Source organism: Lagopus muta, chromosome 13 (genome assembly GCF_023343835.1).
Source record: "Lagopus muta isolate bLagMut1 chromosome 13, bLagMut1 primary, whole genome shotgun sequence".
Classification (NCBI taxonomy): Eukaryota; Metazoa; Chordata; class Aves; order Galliformes; family Phasianidae; genus Lagopus; species Lagopus muta.
Window position 1 is genome coordinate 1,831,695 of NC_064445.1, and position 16,380 is coordinate 1,848,074.

General features: G+C 56.5%; 1 protein-coding gene across 3 annotated transcripts; it reads left to right on the forward strand.

Annotated features, from left to right (window-relative positions):
- Positions 1 to 377: 377 nt before the first annotated feature.
- PHKA1 (phosphorylase kinase regulatory subunit alpha 1) lies at positions 378 to 16,375 on the forward strand. Of its 3 annotated transcripts, none has more exons than XM_048959631.1 (33): positions 378 to 518; positions 605 to 763; positions 1,115 to 1,162; positions 1,619 to 1,787; positions 2,055 to 2,137; positions 2,283 to 2,363; positions 2,541 to 2,639; positions 2,718 to 2,864; positions 3,168 to 3,221; positions 4,015 to 4,137; positions 4,247 to 4,342; positions 4,708 to 4,815; positions 5,012 to 5,090; positions 5,470 to 5,604; positions 6,536 to 6,645; positions 6,824 to 6,968; positions 7,870 to 7,948; positions 8,376 to 8,551; positions 10,192 to 10,368; positions 10,736 to 10,830; positions 11,031 to 11,170; positions 11,308 to 11,464; positions 11,566 to 11,645; positions 11,774 to 11,852; positions 11,926 to 12,055; positions 12,279 to 12,380; positions 12,753 to 12,868; positions 13,218 to 13,256; positions 14,170 to 14,199; positions 14,472 to 14,642; positions 15,130 to 15,183; positions 15,307 to 15,507; positions 15,682 to 16,375. In XM_048959631.1, the coding sequence occupies exons 1-33, from the start codon at positions 441 to 443 to the stop codon at positions 15,853 to 15,855; spliced, it is 3,714 nt and encodes a 1,237-aa protein (XP_048815588.1). In that variant the 5' UTR covers positions 378 to 440; the 3' UTR covers positions 15,856 to 16,375. The 3 variants fall into 3 exon arrangements, with proteins under 3 accessions (XP_048815588.1, XP_048815590.1, XP_048815589.1); XM_048959633.1 differs by having other exon boundaries at positions 8,376 to 8,455; XM_048959632.1 differs by lacking the exon at positions 13,218 to 13,256.
- Positions 16,376 to 16,380: the final 5 nt, after the last annotated feature.

The window sequence follows — 16,380 nt, forward strand, 5'->3', positions numbered from 1 at the left end:
CCGTCCGTCCCCCGGTGTCCGCGGACGGGAGCTGCCTTCCATCGCACCCCGCCGTCCCCATGTCCCCATATGGCCCCCTGTCCCCGCCCGCCCTTCGCGGCCTCCGCCCACCAGGGGGCGCTGCCCACCGGCCGCGGAGATGCCAGGTCCTGACCGCTGCATAGTGAACTTTAAGGGGCTCTCCGCCGCCACCGCCTCCCAAAAGCTGCGGGGCTGAGCGTGCGGGTAAATCTGCTGGAAACATCCCGCAAACATGGGATTCTAAGGGGAGTGGAGCTTTGAGGCGGCGCGAAACCTTTTGGAGAGGCGGTTGATCTTCCAGCACCCGGGCGGAGCGCGGGGCGGGAACGCGGCGGGAGGAGGGCGGAGGGGCAGCCGCCCCTCCGCCCTCCTCCCGCCGCGTTCCCGCCCCGCGCTCCGCCGTTCCCCCCGCCGTCGCCATGCGCGGTCGCAGCAACTCGGGCGTGCGGCTGGACGGCTACGGCCGCCTGGTGCAGCAAACCATCCTCCGGCACCAGGTGCGAGGCGCGGGGCGCTGCGCTGCCGGACTCGGGGCTCCGGGCCGCCTCCCTCCTCTCCTACCCCCGCTTCTCGCCGTCCGCAGGACGCCGTGACCGGGTTGCTGCCCGCCAGCGCCGATCACCGCGATGCCTGGGTCCGCGATAACGTCTACAGCATCCTGGCCGTCTGGGGGCTGGGCCTGGCGTACCGTAAGAACGCCGACCGCGATGAGGACAAGGCGAAGGCCTACGAGCTGGAGCAGGTGGGGCGGGGGCTGAAGGCTGTCCCGTGGGAAGCGGGGCTTTGGGGTGAGCAGGGCTGCTGCGGTGCTGGCTGCCCGCTTGTCCTGCTGCTCCTGCGGGATTCGGGGCTGCGGCCTCACGCCCAGCTGGGAGCTCCTTCTCCTTCCCCCCCCGGCGCAGCGCTTTGGTCCCGCTGGCGGCCATAAGCGCTCTCTTCCCTGCGTTGCTTGCCCGCATAGCGATGGCTGCGGTTAGCAGGGGCTCTGGTTACAGGCGCCGGTGATCTGCAAAGGTCAGCGACCAGCTGGTCCTGAGTCAGGGCTTCTCTTTGCTATCCGGAGATTAACGAGGCTGCTTTCCTTTCCTTGCAGAGCGTGGTGAAGCTGATGAGGGGGCTGCTCCAGTGCATGATGAGACAGGTAGGAGCCAGGGGAGAGCCGAGTGGTCACCTCAGAGCCCACCAGGATCACCAGCCCCAGCTTTCCTAAACGAGTGGGAGCTGACCTCCTTTCAGAAAGACTTAATAAGCCCTGACTGGATGTCAGTCCTCCAGAGAGCGTTCCAGTGCTGTGGGCTAGAGGCCAGTGAAGTCTTGTGCCAATTGCTGCCTGTCTTCTGGCCTGCCTGGCCCGGTGACTATTCTCCCTGAGCGCATTCGGGGTGACCCTTTTCTTTCCCTGTGCTGCAAACATGGCTGTGTACCCTCCAACCATTCACTATAGAGACACAAGAGCCTGGGCTTGTGTTCTCAGTGCGTGCAGGGGCTGTGAGATGTGTCCTGCTCCCAGCTGTGTCTCTGCGTGCTGGATTGGTGGCATGGAGTTTCCCCGGGTTTGGGGTTTGTCAAGCCCCTGCATCCCTTTCCGCTTCTCCAGGTGGACAAGGTGGAGGCCTTCAAGTACAGCCAGAGCACTCGGGACTGCCTGCATGCCAAGTACAACACCCACACCTGTGCCACTGTGGTGGGAGACCATGAGTGGGGGCACCTGCAGTTGGATGCCACCTCCCTCTACCTGCTCATGCTGGCGCAGATGACAGCCTCAGGTGGGATGCCGTTTGGAGACCTGTATCTCGAGGGATTGAGACATGTGACGTGGAGGGGGTTGAGGTGTTTTGGGGCTCTCTGTACAGATCTGTGGCTCTGCTCCTGAGTGTCCTTTGTTGCAAGGACACAACCTGCTAGGTGGGGTGGGAGTGAGGATGTGGCCACTACAGGGTATGTGGGGAAGAGGGGGGCTGGCTTCTACAGCCCCTTCCTAGAAGGACAGCCCCTTCCTGAGGACTAACATGAATTCTTCCCTGCTGCTTCAGGTCTCCACATAATTCACAGCCTGGATGAAGTCAACTTCATCCAGAACCTCGTCTTCTACATCGAAGCGGCCTATAAGACAGCGGTGGGTAGCTTGAGGCCTTTGCCAGGGAAGAGAATTGTGCCTGGAGGGTGGAGGTAGTGGGCAGAACCCCTCAGAAGCTTACTGGGAGCACTGCCAAAGGCTGAGATTCTATGAGGGCATGACACAAACTGCTGCCTCTCTGCAGGACTTTGGGATATGGGAACGTGGGGACAAGACGAACCGGGGGATCACTGAGTTGAATGCCAGCTCTGTCGGCATGGCCAAGGTGAGCTGTGGGGATGAGATGTGGTCATTCTTTGGCTATGGGTGCTCTGCAGCCTTTGCAGGATGCAGGGGTGTGTTTACATCTCTTGTTTAAAACTGGTCAGTGGGGCTGGCATGGGGTGAGAGCTCTTATGGTACAGTAGAGGACACACTGCTCTGAGTCTCGCCCTGCTTGCAGGCTGCCCTGGAGGCCCTAGATGAGCTGGATCTCTTTGGAGCAAAGGGAGGCCCACAGTCTGTGATTCGGGTGCTGTCAGATGAGGTGCAGCACTGCCAGGTGAGGGCTATGCATGCAATCTGACGGGGTTGCGGTGTGAATAGTGGCATCTAAACCTCTTTCCTTCCATTTGCTCAGTCCATCCTCCACTCGATGCTGCCGAGGGCCTCCTCATCCAAGGAGGTGGATGCCAGCGTGCTCTCTGTCATCTCCTACCCAGCCTTTGCTGTGGAGGACAGTGAGCTGGTGGAAATTACCAAGCAAGAGATCATCACAAAGCTGCAGGTGAGCAGCTCTGCCCTCTTCACCCTTCCTGAGAAACAGTTCAAAGCCTGCAATCCTTTTCTGCCCCAAAATGTGCTTGGGGAGGGGGTGCCTGGAGCTGTTTTCTCCCAGTCTCTGTGGCCTGTGTTGGGGGTGTGCAAAGAAGCAGTGCTGTGTGCTGTCACACTGGGCTGTGATTGTGGTGCCTGAGCACTGTGCAGCTGTGTGAAGGGGGTTCTTAGGCAGAGAATTCACTCGTACAGTGAAGGTAGAAGGTACCTGACACTGTTCCTCCTGCTCAGCTCCTCTCCCCTTCTCTCCCAGGGGCGCTATGGCTGCTGCCGCTTCCTCCGTGATGGATACAGGACCCCCAAAGAGGTGAGTGCTCCCAGTGTTCCCACCTGCCATGACTGTGGTGCTGAGGACAGACTGTCCTGGGTGACATTCTTAGCGCCCTGGATGCAGTGTGAAGGCTGTTCTGGGGAGCCCTGCAATGATGAGAGCTCTTTGATCCAGGCAGTATCATGGCAGGGCTGCCCGAAATTCCACAGCCCACTGCAGAGGTGTGGCACATCCCACCCGTGCCCACAGCAGATAAGCAGAGTCTGGTTCTGCCTGCATCCTGGGGCTGGTGATCTTGCATGTCTCTGAAGCTGGGGAAAATGGGACTGCCATCCCACACAGGAACCCTGCAGAGGTCAACCTGTGGGTCTTGATGAGCCCTGTGGAAACACGAGGCTGTTTTTATCTCTCCTGGGCCAGCAAACAGCTCATGTAGTGCTATGTTAGACTCTAAGCTTGAGGAGGGAAAACGAGGACAATTATAGAAGTGACAGGCATTTGATAACCATAAAACTAGAAAGTGGCACTTGGGATGTTAAACATCCAGCTGGTGGGGCCCATAATCTGGTGGGCTCCTTTGGCTGTCGCATCAGCTGGAGCGTTCCTGGGTGGTTCTCCTTCAGCTGTGCTTCTCCAGCCCTGAGAATCACTGGCAGCAGGTGTGGCTGGGGCTCTCCAGAGCTCTCCACTCTGACATTCCTCAGTGCTCGTGAGCTTTGCCATTGTCGGGTTAACCTGCACCCACAGAGTGAGGGTATTTGAGGTGGGGGTGTTGGGGGTGGTCGTGAACCCTGCAACCACCCGCCTCGCCGTTGTGGCCTTTCTGCAGGATCCCAACCGCTCCTACTATGAACCTGCAGAGCTGAAGCTCTTTGAGAACATCGAGTGTGAGTGGCCTTTGTTCTGGACGTACCTGATCATCGATGGGCTTTTCAGTGGAAACATGGAGCAGGTAAGAGAGGCAGGAGCCAGCAGGCTAGGGGAAATGAGCCCTGGGTAAGGGGGGGTGTGGAGAAGGGCACAGGGAGGCCTGCCCTGATGCTCTCTGCTCCCTTCCCCAGGTGCAAGAGTACCGGGAGGCTCTTGAGGGGATTCTCATCAAGGGGAAGAACGGGGTGCATCTGGTGCCAGAGCTGTACAGCGTCCCACCAGACAAGGTGAGCTGCCTGAGCTGTGGTGGGGGTCTGCTCTAACAGGGATAGCGAGCAGAGAACGTCTCATTGCTGCGTGATTTGGTTTGAGCCACTATTATCCAAAATCAAATAGCAGTTTCTAATGGGAACCTACTTAGAAAAGTAAGTGTGATATGGATCTGTTTAAAAAAAAAAAAAAACAAAAAAAAAAACAACCAAAACACCCCTAAAATAAATTACTTATTTTCCTCAAAGCTTATCTTGCCCCATGTGTAAGGGTTCTATGCTGACAGTCTGCTGGTGCATTGGCAGATTTTTAAGTGCAGCAGTGATATTTCCTTCAGCATCCCATGTCTGTGGGTCCCTTGCTGAGCTGGCTTCTCTTCCAGGTGGATGAAGAATACAACAACCCCCACACTGTGGACAGGATACCCATGGGCAAGCTGCCACTCATGTGGGGCCAGTCCCTCTACATCCTGGGCTGCCTGATGGCTGAGGTATGGTCACCTCTGGTGCTAGGGAGAGAGGGCTGGGCTGGACTTTGAGCTCAAGGGACAAATGCTGCCACTCTGCCACGTGGAAGCTGCCACCTCCATTCCCTGAGATTTCTTACAGATGGGTTGCTGCTGGCTTTACCCTCTCTGCTCAGCCCATGAGATGTTTATCTCCTCGTGCCTTTTCTTCTTCCCTCAGGGATTTCTGGCTCCTGGTGAAATCGATCCCCTCAACCGCCGCTTTGCGACTGTCTCCAAGCCCGACGTGGTGGTGCAAGGTGAGGGAAAGGGACCACTTCCAAATTTTTCCATGGGACAATGCCCAGTGTTGGCTGTGGGATGGTTCTGCCCCCCGGCACGGCCGCAGCCCAGCCCTGGCAGCAGGATGTAAGATGCAGTGCTGGTCTTTCTGCTGGACCCTGCGTTGCCCCAGGGAAATGTCACCTGCTATGGTGTCCATTGCAGAAGATGAAAACTGGGCACATCCTCCCACTGCTCATCTGGGTGTAATGAGTGTTATGGGAGCAAGGCAGAGCAACCCCAGGACAGCTGCCCCTGCATGTGCATCTTGCACGTGTCCAGAAAGACCGTGGGCAGTGATGTCTCACCCATCTTCCTCTGAAAGTGTGCTCTGAGCCTGCTGTCTTCTCTCCTCAGTGTGCATCCTAGCGGAGACAGAGGGGATCAAGGCTCTTCTGAGGAAGGAGGGCATCCATGTGGAGACTGTGGCCGATGTTTACCCCATCAGAGTGCAACCTGCTCGCATCCTCAGCCACATCTACGCTCGTCTGGGTGAGCTGCAAGTTCCTGTAGAAAAAAAGAGTGCAGAAGTTGCTGTCCCATCCTGTGTGTAGATGCTGATGTCCTGCCCTGCTCCTTTCTGCCTGGTTGTTTAGGGCTTTTCTGTTCCTGGGCTTGCAATGCTGCTTCTGTACGAGAGGAGCAGGGGTGGCTTTGGCATTACAGTTTCACACTTGCTTCACTCACATAGTGGTGCTATGTGGAGTGGATGTGCTATGAGCAAGGTCACCCAAATCTCAGTGAGGGAGGACAGCTAGATCCCAGGGAAGGGTCTCCTGTCTGAGTCTTTAGGTCTGAAAGGATGGCTCTTGCTGGAGGGAAGGCAGGCTGTGAGGGGAGAGTGTGTTGAAATCTGCATGCTCATTCCCTGATACTGCATATCCTCAGGCACAGGGAGTGTTGTGCAGGAGCTGGAGATCCAGCCTTGGCCAAAGGAGAAACCTGACCTGCCCCAGGCTGTGGGTGCTGGCTAATTTAAGCCACTGAAAGGCCAAGTATGACATGGGCAAAAGGGGCAGGGGAGCCACCTAGGAACTGCTGGGACTTTTCCTCTTGGTGATGCAGCTACTCTAGAAGTCATCTAGGAGCAATGGGGACACTGACAGAGCTGTTACCTTTGGGGTCTCAGTGGGGGCAACCCTGCACCAGCTTCTGACATTCTCAAGGACCTGGAGGTGCAGCACGTTGCTGAGCTCAGAGTTGTTTGTGTGGCTCTGGTTCCAGCAAGAGTCCTTGGGCAGGGCCATGGGCCAGAATATTGCTGTCACTTTGAGCTGTGCCAGCTGGATGCAGAGCCATGGGGTGCTCAACACAAGCAACCCTTTTCCTCCTGGCTGCTAGCACAGAAGCCTTCTGCCTTTTGCTACCACTTTCCCTTTTGAGAGGACTGGAGGAAAATGTTACAAACCCTTATCTTCCCCAGGTCGCAACAAGCAGATGAGCTTGACAGGACGGCCCTACCGGCACATGGGTGTGATTGGGACCTCCAAGCTCTACAACATTAGGAAGAACATCTTTGCCTTCACCCCACAGGTGAGTAGCATTGTACATGCTTGTTAGCAGCTGCCACACTGCGTAAATGGATGGGAAGTTTGTCCACTGGCTGAGCACTCAAGTTGGTCTCAGGGGTGGCTGATGGGAAGACGTGGGTGGCTCCAGAGCAACGTGCTGGCTGTGCAAAGGGTGTTCATGTCTCCTGCTCTCCCTGCAGTTCATAGACCAGCAGCAGTTCTACCTGGCACTCGACAGCAAGATGATTGTGGAGATGCTGAGGACAGACCTCTCGTACCTCTGCAGCCGCTGGAGGATGACAGGGAGGCCCACCATCACCTTCCCTATCTCTCACATCATGCTCGGTACGGATCCTCCAACCTCCTCTGTGGGAGAATAGGGGCGGGTGGATGGGGGCAGCCTGGGTAATGGGGACACAGCGGGGCTGGATCAGCCAACAGCATCCTGTATAGAGCTCAAAGGAGTCGCATGGAATTGGCAGCCATCCGGTAGCCAGCAGGGCTACCTGCCAAGCACCAGTGCCTGAAGCTCAAGGCAGGTTTGTTGGCATGGAAGTATGTCGTCTCCAGGCAGCTAGGCCTGTTTGGGAAGCCTTCTGGGAGCAAGACAAGAAATAATTCCTGTGTAAAAATGTTCTTGGGGCTCTTCCTGCATCGTGACTCTTCACCAAGGCTAACCACCCCTCAAAGGCTTTCTTAAATGTCAAGGAGGGGAAAACAGAAATCCAAAAGGAGCGGAAAGCAGCACGTTTGCTCCTCTGCAAACTGGCTTCTCTGGAGCAGTCTTCTCTTCCCCGTGAGCCAGCACAGGGAGGAGACTCCATGCTGCCTTCGGGCCTTTTTCATTTTCCTTGTGTACTTGAAGTTCCCTTGGGTGTTGATTGTGTTTGCTGTAGTGTCTTTTGCCTTGAACAGCAGCACCCCAACACTTCGACAGCACCCTGAAAGCCAGGCAGGGAGCAGGGGGCTGTTTGGATTACTGCTGTCTGGTGCTACCAGCTTCAGGGTGAAATCCCAGGGGCCTGCAGTGCATCCGAGCCTGTCTTTGCTGGTTATCCAGCCTAGGCAGTCATGAATTTCCCTTTTTGGGTGGTGCTGTTGGTGCCGCTGCCTGGCTGCACACCCCAGAGCAAGGGTCTGGCTGCTGTCGTGGTGCTTTGCATGTCTGAATGCCCACCTGGTCCTGTGTTACTGAAAGCCTGTTTGTGTAGGAGAGCCTGACTGCCCGTGTCTCTGTTCCCGACAGATGATTCGGGCAGCAGCATACACCCCACAGTGCTGGCAACGCTACGGAAGCTGCAGGACGGGTATTTTGGTGGTGCAAGGTGAGTGCAGCTTCTTGGGGTGCAGGAGGGAACAGGACTGGTGTCCTACCTGAGTGTGGCCGTATGGGAGCAAGCTCTGCCTGAGCACTGACTGTTAGGGCACAAGCTGCAGAGGATATGTTGGGATGTGCTGGGCTGTGAGTGCACCCTGGGGCTGCAGTCCCCACTGAGGAGGTACAAGAGAGGACGTATCTCCTTGTGCCATCGGATCCATGGCTGTAGCACCCCTCTGATAGCTTTTGGCCAGCCTTTCCATATCCACGTGCGCCTGGAGGAACTGCAAACAGCTAAAGCAGACGTTGAGAGATGCGTGTGCTCCCAGACAAGCCTTTCTATCCCTGCTGAGGGACTGCCCTGCATCCAGGAGGCAAGCCAAGGGCACTGCCTCCCCCTTCCTCTCTGTGTGACCTCCCCTCCTTTCGCCCAGGATCCAGACGGGTAAGTTGTCGGAGTTCCTGACAACGTCGTGCCGAACGCACCTCAGCTTCATGGACCCTGGGCCGGAGGGTAAGGTCTTTGCCAACGGCTACAAGCTCAGCCTTGACAGCTTTGAGGAGCTAGACCCTGAGGAGTGGCTGCATGGCTTGCAGTTTGCAGAGGATGGTAAGGGGGAACAGGCCAGTCGCTACTGTGGTGTGCAAAACACTGAACTCTCCCTTAAACCATTCGTGTCCCACCTCCCACCGTGTTTCTGCACCCATCTGACCCTCTGCCAATTAACCCCATCTGAGTGACCTTCACAGTGATGCTAGTGGGGTGGCGGGGCTGGGTGAACAGAGGTGGCTGTTTCAGCCCCTGAGCAGCGGGGTTTCCCAGCCAAACAGGGCTGAAGTTGGGGGATGTGGCTGTAGCAAGCACAGAGGATATTCCTGAACAAGCCACCCCAACCTCCATAGGCTGTTGCGTGGGGAAGAGACGAAGGCTCGGCAACCTGCCTCTGCCCTGGAGATTTGGCTGAAGATGTTTGGTGTGGTCAGCACATGTGATGGTGTGGAAGGTGATTGTACAGTGCCCGAGGTATCCCTGGCTCCCCAGGCAGTCTCTGGGTGGTATTATCACAAAATCTTTGGGCCTTTCTGGACAGGGCAGCTCCAGTGCGTGCCAGATTGAGGCCTTGCTGCCTCGTGGGGGCTGTGGCCCATCGCAACACGACGGACCCCCCTGCTCTGAGACCATGGGAGGATGCAGGTTTTGCTGCTCCCCTTGCAAGCAGCCCTAGACATGTTCTCCTACTGTGAGACCCAGTGATGGTCATTTTCCCAGCCTTCCCATCGATCTGCTCTGCTGCTGCTCCTGGAGCCAACATTTCCACTGCTGCAGCTCTGAATGTTTACTTCTCTTGCATGGCTGCATCGTCCACACTTTGCAGTTGCACTGCTTCATGCTGCAGCTTTGCAGGCTGCAGCCAAGCTCCTCCAAAGTGTCTGCTTCCCCCTACCCCCAGCAAGAGGTGGGGTCTGCCTGGACACTGTATCCACTCTAAAAGATGCTCAGTTTTTCTGTGGTCAGACGCTGCAGGTAGACAGGATGATGTTCTCAAGCCCAATGTCCATCCTGAGGTATTTGTCCAGCTTAGCCCCTATGCAGTGAGTGCAGAGCATCCCTCCCAGGTTTAGGAAGGAGATGCTGTGCTATCAGCCTTGGATGCTGTCTGTAGTTCTCCTCCTGTAGCAGAAATGCTGCTGGTCCACTGTCTGGAAACGCAGTAACAGGTATCTGTTGTGTAGCATCACCACGTGTGGGGCTTCCCCCTCCCTGGGCATCACTCTTGCTGCTGGGCATTGCTGTTATGTCCTGGCTGAGCAGAGACATGCTCTCTGAGCACTCTCTCTGTGCTGTAGTTAGTGGGTGGTGGCCCTGGTGCTCCTAGCATGGAGCTGGAGGCTGGGCAAAGAGCCAGGCAGGAGCTGGCGGTTTGTGAAGGAGACCATGCTGCCCTCCTTTAACTTCTAACTAGAATAACTCAATTACTAATCAGAGATAACTACTACAAAACCTGCCCTGTCTTGCTCCCATCCTGGAGCCATGTTAGGGTGAGGCTCTTGCTGTGCTGGGGCAATCCAAACGCGCTCTGCTCGGACGGACGGCGCTGCTGCTGCCTCTGTCTGTTTGGTTGGCTCACGGTGCTAGCCCCACGCTGTTGCTCTTTGCAGCCAGTGAAGCTTTGTCCCTGTGGGGATGCAGCTGGGGACCTGGAGTGCCCCGGTGCCCAGTGGCTGAGGCTCTTTTTCCTCCTGTTCCAGCGGACACATACGATGAGGTGGCGCAGTACCTGGACCACCTGCTGCAGCGCACGGTTCCCCAGTCGAACCTCCCTCCCACTGCCCAGCGAGGAGGGCTGAAGCGCTTCCGTGCTGCCGTCCACACCACCCGTGACCTCATGTCCCTGGCATCCAAGGCCAAGGACCTTCAGGTCCAGGGTGAGTAACTCCAGCACCCTTCGCACCTTCTCTTCGTGGTCAGGCTGAGGTGCCTTTGGGAGGCTGAAGTGCCTTTCCATTCATGGGATGCGGCGTGACCCAGGGCAACCTGCAGGACAGCCTGGCCTTTGCCTGGGCACAGACATCTGCAGTTCATTGTGTTAGTCCTGGCTACGGAGTATCATGGAGCTGGTCCCTCTTGTAAACTCCCAAACATTCCTCTAACCACGTGGGTTTCTTCTGACAGTCAGCTCCTCTGCAGTTGCTCCTCGGGGGAGCAGAGGGTGGGTCATGAGCTGGTTTGAGTGGGGTGATGGTGGCTAAGGCTGAGAAATACCTGCACCAACTGACCCTGTCTTTCTTTTAGATGTTGGGATGTACATCCCCAGCAAGATCTTCCAGGCATCCCAGCAGTCAGTAAAGTTGTTGAGCTCACCCCACCATCATGACCAGGAAGTCAAGGTGAGCCCTTTTCTTCCCTGGCTGGGCTGGCTCAGCACTGCTAGCTTCTCATCTGAAGCCAGAGGATCCTTCTAGGGCTTCACGAGGAAAGTTTGGTCCTTTGTGGTGGGGGGATGCCCATGGGTGAGCATCTTTGGCTCCATGCCTCCCTGCCCTCAGAGCAGAGTGCTGACCAGGAGCCTGGCTCTCTCTTCCCCCAGAGCCACGCGCTCCATGCAGAGATGAGCCTGCCCCGTGATGAGGCTGGCAATGTGGACTGCAAGGCACTGGTGGACCAGCTGCGGATCTGCCCCACGCTGCAGGAGCAAGCAGACATCCTCTACATGCTCCACATCCTCAAGTATGGCAAGCTCTGGGATCTGCCTATGCTCTGGGTGCAGAGAGCTGACATGGCCACACGTGTGTCTCAGCCTTCTGACCCTGAGCGGTGCTGTGGAATGATTTGATGGCAGTAACCTGGCATCTCCTTCATTGCAGGGGGCCCGAATGGCACACGGGCCTTGATGGTGAGCCTGGCCCCACTGTCAAGGAGCTCCTCACTGAGATGTACGAGCGGGTGGGAGCCACACGCCAGTGGGCTTTGATCCGCTACATCTCTGGCATCCTCAAGAAAAAGGTGGAAGCTTTGGATGAGGTAAGAGCCCTGGTGGGCTGAGGGCACCATCAGCTCTGCCTCCCTCTGCCTTGTGCTGAAGCCCCGAAGCCGGAGCTGATGGTGATCCTTTCTGTCTGCAGGCCTGCACAGCCCTCTTGTCTCACCAGAAGCACTTGACGGTGGGGCTGCCCCCAGAGCCACGTGAGAAGACCATCTCAGCGTGAGTGTGGTACCTCTTTCTTCCCATGCATTCCGGGCTGGGACTGGATGTGAGACAGCCTGTATCTCCTCCGTGGACCAGGAGGGATGCAGGGCTATCTCTTGCTTACTCCACCATTCCCTCCTCAGCCCCATCCCCTACGAGGAGCTCGTTCGCCTCATTGATGAAGCCAGTGAGAAGAACCTCAGCGTGTCCATCCTCACCCAGGTGAGAGGGCACCCCACGGGTGGGTATGAGCTCTGGAGAGGAGCAGTGGGATGACCTGCCCCTGTCTCTCCAGGAGATCATGGTGTACTTGGCTATGTACATACGCACCCAGCCAGCACTCTTCACTGATATGTTTCGAATCCGCATCGGGCTCATCATCCAGGTGATGGCAACAGAGCTGGCACACTCCCTGCACTGCTCAGGTACGTGCAGTGAGGTCAGTGGGGTGGGGGCTATGGTGCTTGGGGTCCTGTCAGTCAGGGAGGAGAAATGCCATTAAAAATGGGCAGCTCTCAATGCCAGGATGAGGCTGCATGAAAGTGGCAGGGTACATGGTTGGGACTGCTCTTGGGTACCTCCTGATAACAGACTGGGATGCAGGCTGGGAGGGTGAAAGGTGAACAACATTCCAACTCTTCTCTCCAGCTGGAGAAGCCACTGAGAACCTGATGAATCTCAGCCCGTCCAATGTGAAGAACCTGCTCTACCACATCCTCTCCGGCAAGGAATTTGGAGTGGAGAAGAGTGGTGAGTCTCTTGGGGGGGCTGAGAGCATTTCTGGGCAGAGCTGGGTCCTGGTGCAGAGCGTGGCCAGTGCTGGGCATCCCTTGCTGTGTAGAACGTCCCCCTTCTGCCTTCACAGCACAGCTTCTGCACTGCAGTTATCTGTGATCTTCAGCAGGGTGATCTCTGGGTGTTGAGCCTGAGCCCGCTGGCTGTTGGGGCTTTCCTTAGCTCAGTTTTTAGTATGATCCAGCCTGAGTTGAAGCAGCTTTGTGCTGTAATGCTTGCTGGGGATGCAAAGCAAGGCTGTGCATGAGTACCAGTGCCATGCAGCAGTGAGGGACATCTGTGTCCTGAGAATCAGTGCCCACTCCAGACCTCTCTGCTCTCCTCCAGTGCGATCGGTGGACTCGTTGGTCACCACTGCTATCAACATCTACGACGTGGAGGCTGCTGGGGCCACCAAGACTGAGCGTACTGGCATCATCAAGCTGAAAAGTGAGATCAAACAGGTGAGAGCAAGCAGTGCAGGCTGCTTCCCCAAAGGTTTGTAGGGGCAAACAAATATAGGACAAGCAAGGTTGATGGGAGAGCAGAGAAGAGTTTGCTCCTGGGCTATAGAAAGCTTACAGCTGCCTCCAGAAGCCCCTTTTGGCTCACTCCTGCCCTGGGGGGGATGTGGGGTAAACCATTGAGTAGGAGTTGCTCTGGCAGTGTAATTTGGGGGGGAAGAACAGGCGTGCATGAGAAGATGCAGGGGTGGGGGAGGCGGGGGGAGGACCATGCAGCATCCCTGGTGGGGATGGTGTCCTGGTGGGCCCCGTCCAGCAACAGAAACTTCATTACCTTCTTCTCTTGCAGCGACTGGATAAACGTAGGCAGTCTCTGATCGGGAGTAAGGTGAAGCCACCTTGGTCCTCCTACAGCCTCAGCTTTTATCTGTCGTGCTGCGTACCAGGGCAGCTTCTGAGCGTGCATGAGTTAATGAGCTTTCCTAAATGAACCCACTGAGTGAGCTGCTGCAGCAACGAGCTGGCTTCCCTTCTCGTCAGGCTTAGGGTTGCTCTGTTTAGGACAGTGGGGAGGCCTCAGGTCTGGGAAGAGGTCAGCAAAGCTAAATGTGGCCCCGTGGCATTCAGGGAGCTTCCCTTTAAGTGGGATCTGCTGCGTTGAGGCCATGGAAGAGGAAGGTTTCTCAAAACCATGGGTGCCCTGGCATTACAACCAGCTGGGAGCTGTGCTGCATAGCTGCCACAGTCGAATAGATCCCACTGTACTGGCAGCAAATGCTGAACGGTGGCACTGTGTTTCCACTGCCACAACCCAGCAGTGCCATGCCAGGACACTGACTTGTGGTATTGATCTCACCTGCACTCCCCTGCTGCTTCCTCTCAGTCTCACACCAGACAAGTGCCTCCTCTGGGGCTTGGCTTGTGTTTAGCTGTGGGCCTGGCCTATGGGGACCAGGTTGATGCAGCAGCTGCAGAGTGAGGCCTGGTGTCACAGAGGGACCGCACACATGGCAAGGACAGTCCCCCACCTGCTGCTGGCCCTCCTGAGACTAAATCTGTGCCCATGCCAGCAGAGCAATCGCAGCCCTGCTTCTCCTCCAGTGCAGTCCTTCCCCTGATGCTAACATGAGACTTTCTGCATTTTTGCCTCTGAAAACTTCTTCTCAATGTCCAGCTAACCACAGCCCCTGGGATAATTGCTCTGCGACCTGAGCTTGGTCCGTGCTGCTGCTGCTCTGCTCATCATGATCGCTGCCTTGCGTCGGCACTATTTGATTTATATCTCTCCCTTTCTCTTGCAGTCTGCAGACGGTGACCTACTGGCCTCTCTGGTAACCTGTGTCTGTTGTCTGTGTGTGGGGGGTTTGTCATGCTTTGTGGCTGCAGGAAGGAGCAGTGCTCCAGCTGGCCTCCAGGCTGTGGGGAGCTGGGGCTGCGGGGAGGGCTCTGTTGGGGACAGCTCTGTTGGTGGCAGCTCTGATGGTGGCAGCTCTGCCCCAGGAACAAGGCTGGGTGGGCACAAGATCTCAGGCAGCAGTGTGCTGTGCTCTCATTGAGTATTTAACCCTGCAGCAGTTCCTTTTCTCCTTGTATGTCTGGCCAGTCCACTGGACAATCAGAGCTGCTGGAAAAAGGCTCCTTTTCAAGCTTGCTGAAAGACCAGGGCAGTAAGGACAGCCGGCAGGGCCAGTGGAAGCGGAGACGGCGACTGGATGGGGCTCTGAACCGTGTCCCCTTGGGTTTCTATCAGAAGGTCTGGAAGGTCCTGCAGAAGGTGAGCTGGATGTCCACACCTGAGCCTATGGTCCCCAGACACTTGCCTTCCTAAGGGGAACGCTCATCCCTGAGGTTGTGTTGGTATGTGCTTTATGAACAAGGCTTTCAGCTGGCCCTGGAAAGCTGGGGAAGAGCTGGAGCTGCCTTGTAGGCGTGCAGCACCTACTTTGCCCTGTCCTTACCCTTGCAGAAAGGGGCTTGGTCTGCTGAGGAGCCTTATGTGTTGGGCAGGGCTGTGAGCTCTGAGGAACCTGGTGTTGGGATCACAGCTCTGCGCACTGCTCAGCATAATGAACCAGGCAGCAGAGCCTTGTGCTGTGTGTGAGAGCGCTTTGGGTCATGCCAAGCTGGTGTTTAAGGAGTGACAGATTGGAGGCAGGAGGTGGAGCTGGGGCACACAGGCAGCATGCAGTGACGTTCAGCTGGGAATGAGGGTGCAGTGCTGCTCCAGGCTGTAACCGTGGTCTCTACCTCTTATTCTGCAGTGCCACGGTCTTTCTGTGGAGGGCTTTGTTCTCCCCTCTTCAACAACCGAAGAGGTAGGTTTACCAGTTGGGGAACAGGATGGGTGCGAGGCCGCTCTGGGTGAATGCCCAGCCTGGTTCAGGATTTGTCCTGATGATAACAGCTCTCTGTGTGCATTTCTTCTTGCCTCTGTGCAGATGACCCCAGGGGAAATGAAGTTTGCTGTGCACGTGGAGTCGGTTCTCAACCGTGTCCCCCAGCCAGAGTACCGGCAGCTGCTGGTAGAGACGATCTTGGTGCTCACCATGCTGGTGGATGTGGAGGTGCACACCATGGGAGGCATCATACCTGTGGAAAAGATCCTGCACGCAGCCAATGACCTCTTCTATGAGGAGCAGGTAGGGGCTGCAGGTTGCGCCCAGACTACTTAGGGGTCAGTCAGCCACGCTGAGGACCTGCCTGTTGTCCTCATGGGGCACAGCAACAATGCAGCATCGAGTGTGGGGTGCAAGCTAGCAGGCGGCAGCCCTTCTTCCTAATGCTTCTGTTCTCCTTCCCCATCCAAAATCCAGAAAGCCCTGGGTGCTGATGACCATATGCTGGAGAAGGATCCCTCAACGGGCATTTGTGACCTGCTGTACGACAGTGCACCGAGCGGCCGCTTCGGCACCATGACCTACCTGTCCAAGTCAGTGGCCCTGCACCTGTACGACCTCCTGCCCGAAGATGGCTGTGCCATGCAGTAGATCTCCTGCTCTTGTCCCCACGCTGTGGACTCCTCAAGAGGCATTATTGCACACTGCTTTCAGCCGCGGATCTTCGGGCTGTGTTTGTGGCGTGGTTGCCTGGCCTCGTGCTGGGAGCTGTCGGGGAAGGGCTGAGCTCACAGCCCTGCCTTCTGCTCTGGCTCGCCTTAGGGCTGGGGGTCAGCAGGGACCCCCGAAGCTGTTCTCCTGCCACATTGGAGGGTTTTAACCTGTTCTGTGCTGCTTTTCCCTCTAAACGTGCAGGGTTTAGTCTAGTGCCCTGCTAGGGGTAGTGCTGCTGGACTGAGGGGGAGCGCACCGTGCCATCCCCACACCTTTTATCCCCTTTTATTTATGGTAGGGGAAGCAGTTTCACGTGTGTTTTTGGACCTCCGGTCTGTGTTGCCTTAATGCTGCAGGCCTCGGGCCTTTTTTAACAAAAGTCACATTTTTTGAAACGAAAAAAAAAAAATAATCTCATTCGTGCTGTGTGGAAGCCCGCAATAAAACGTCTCCAGCACGCGT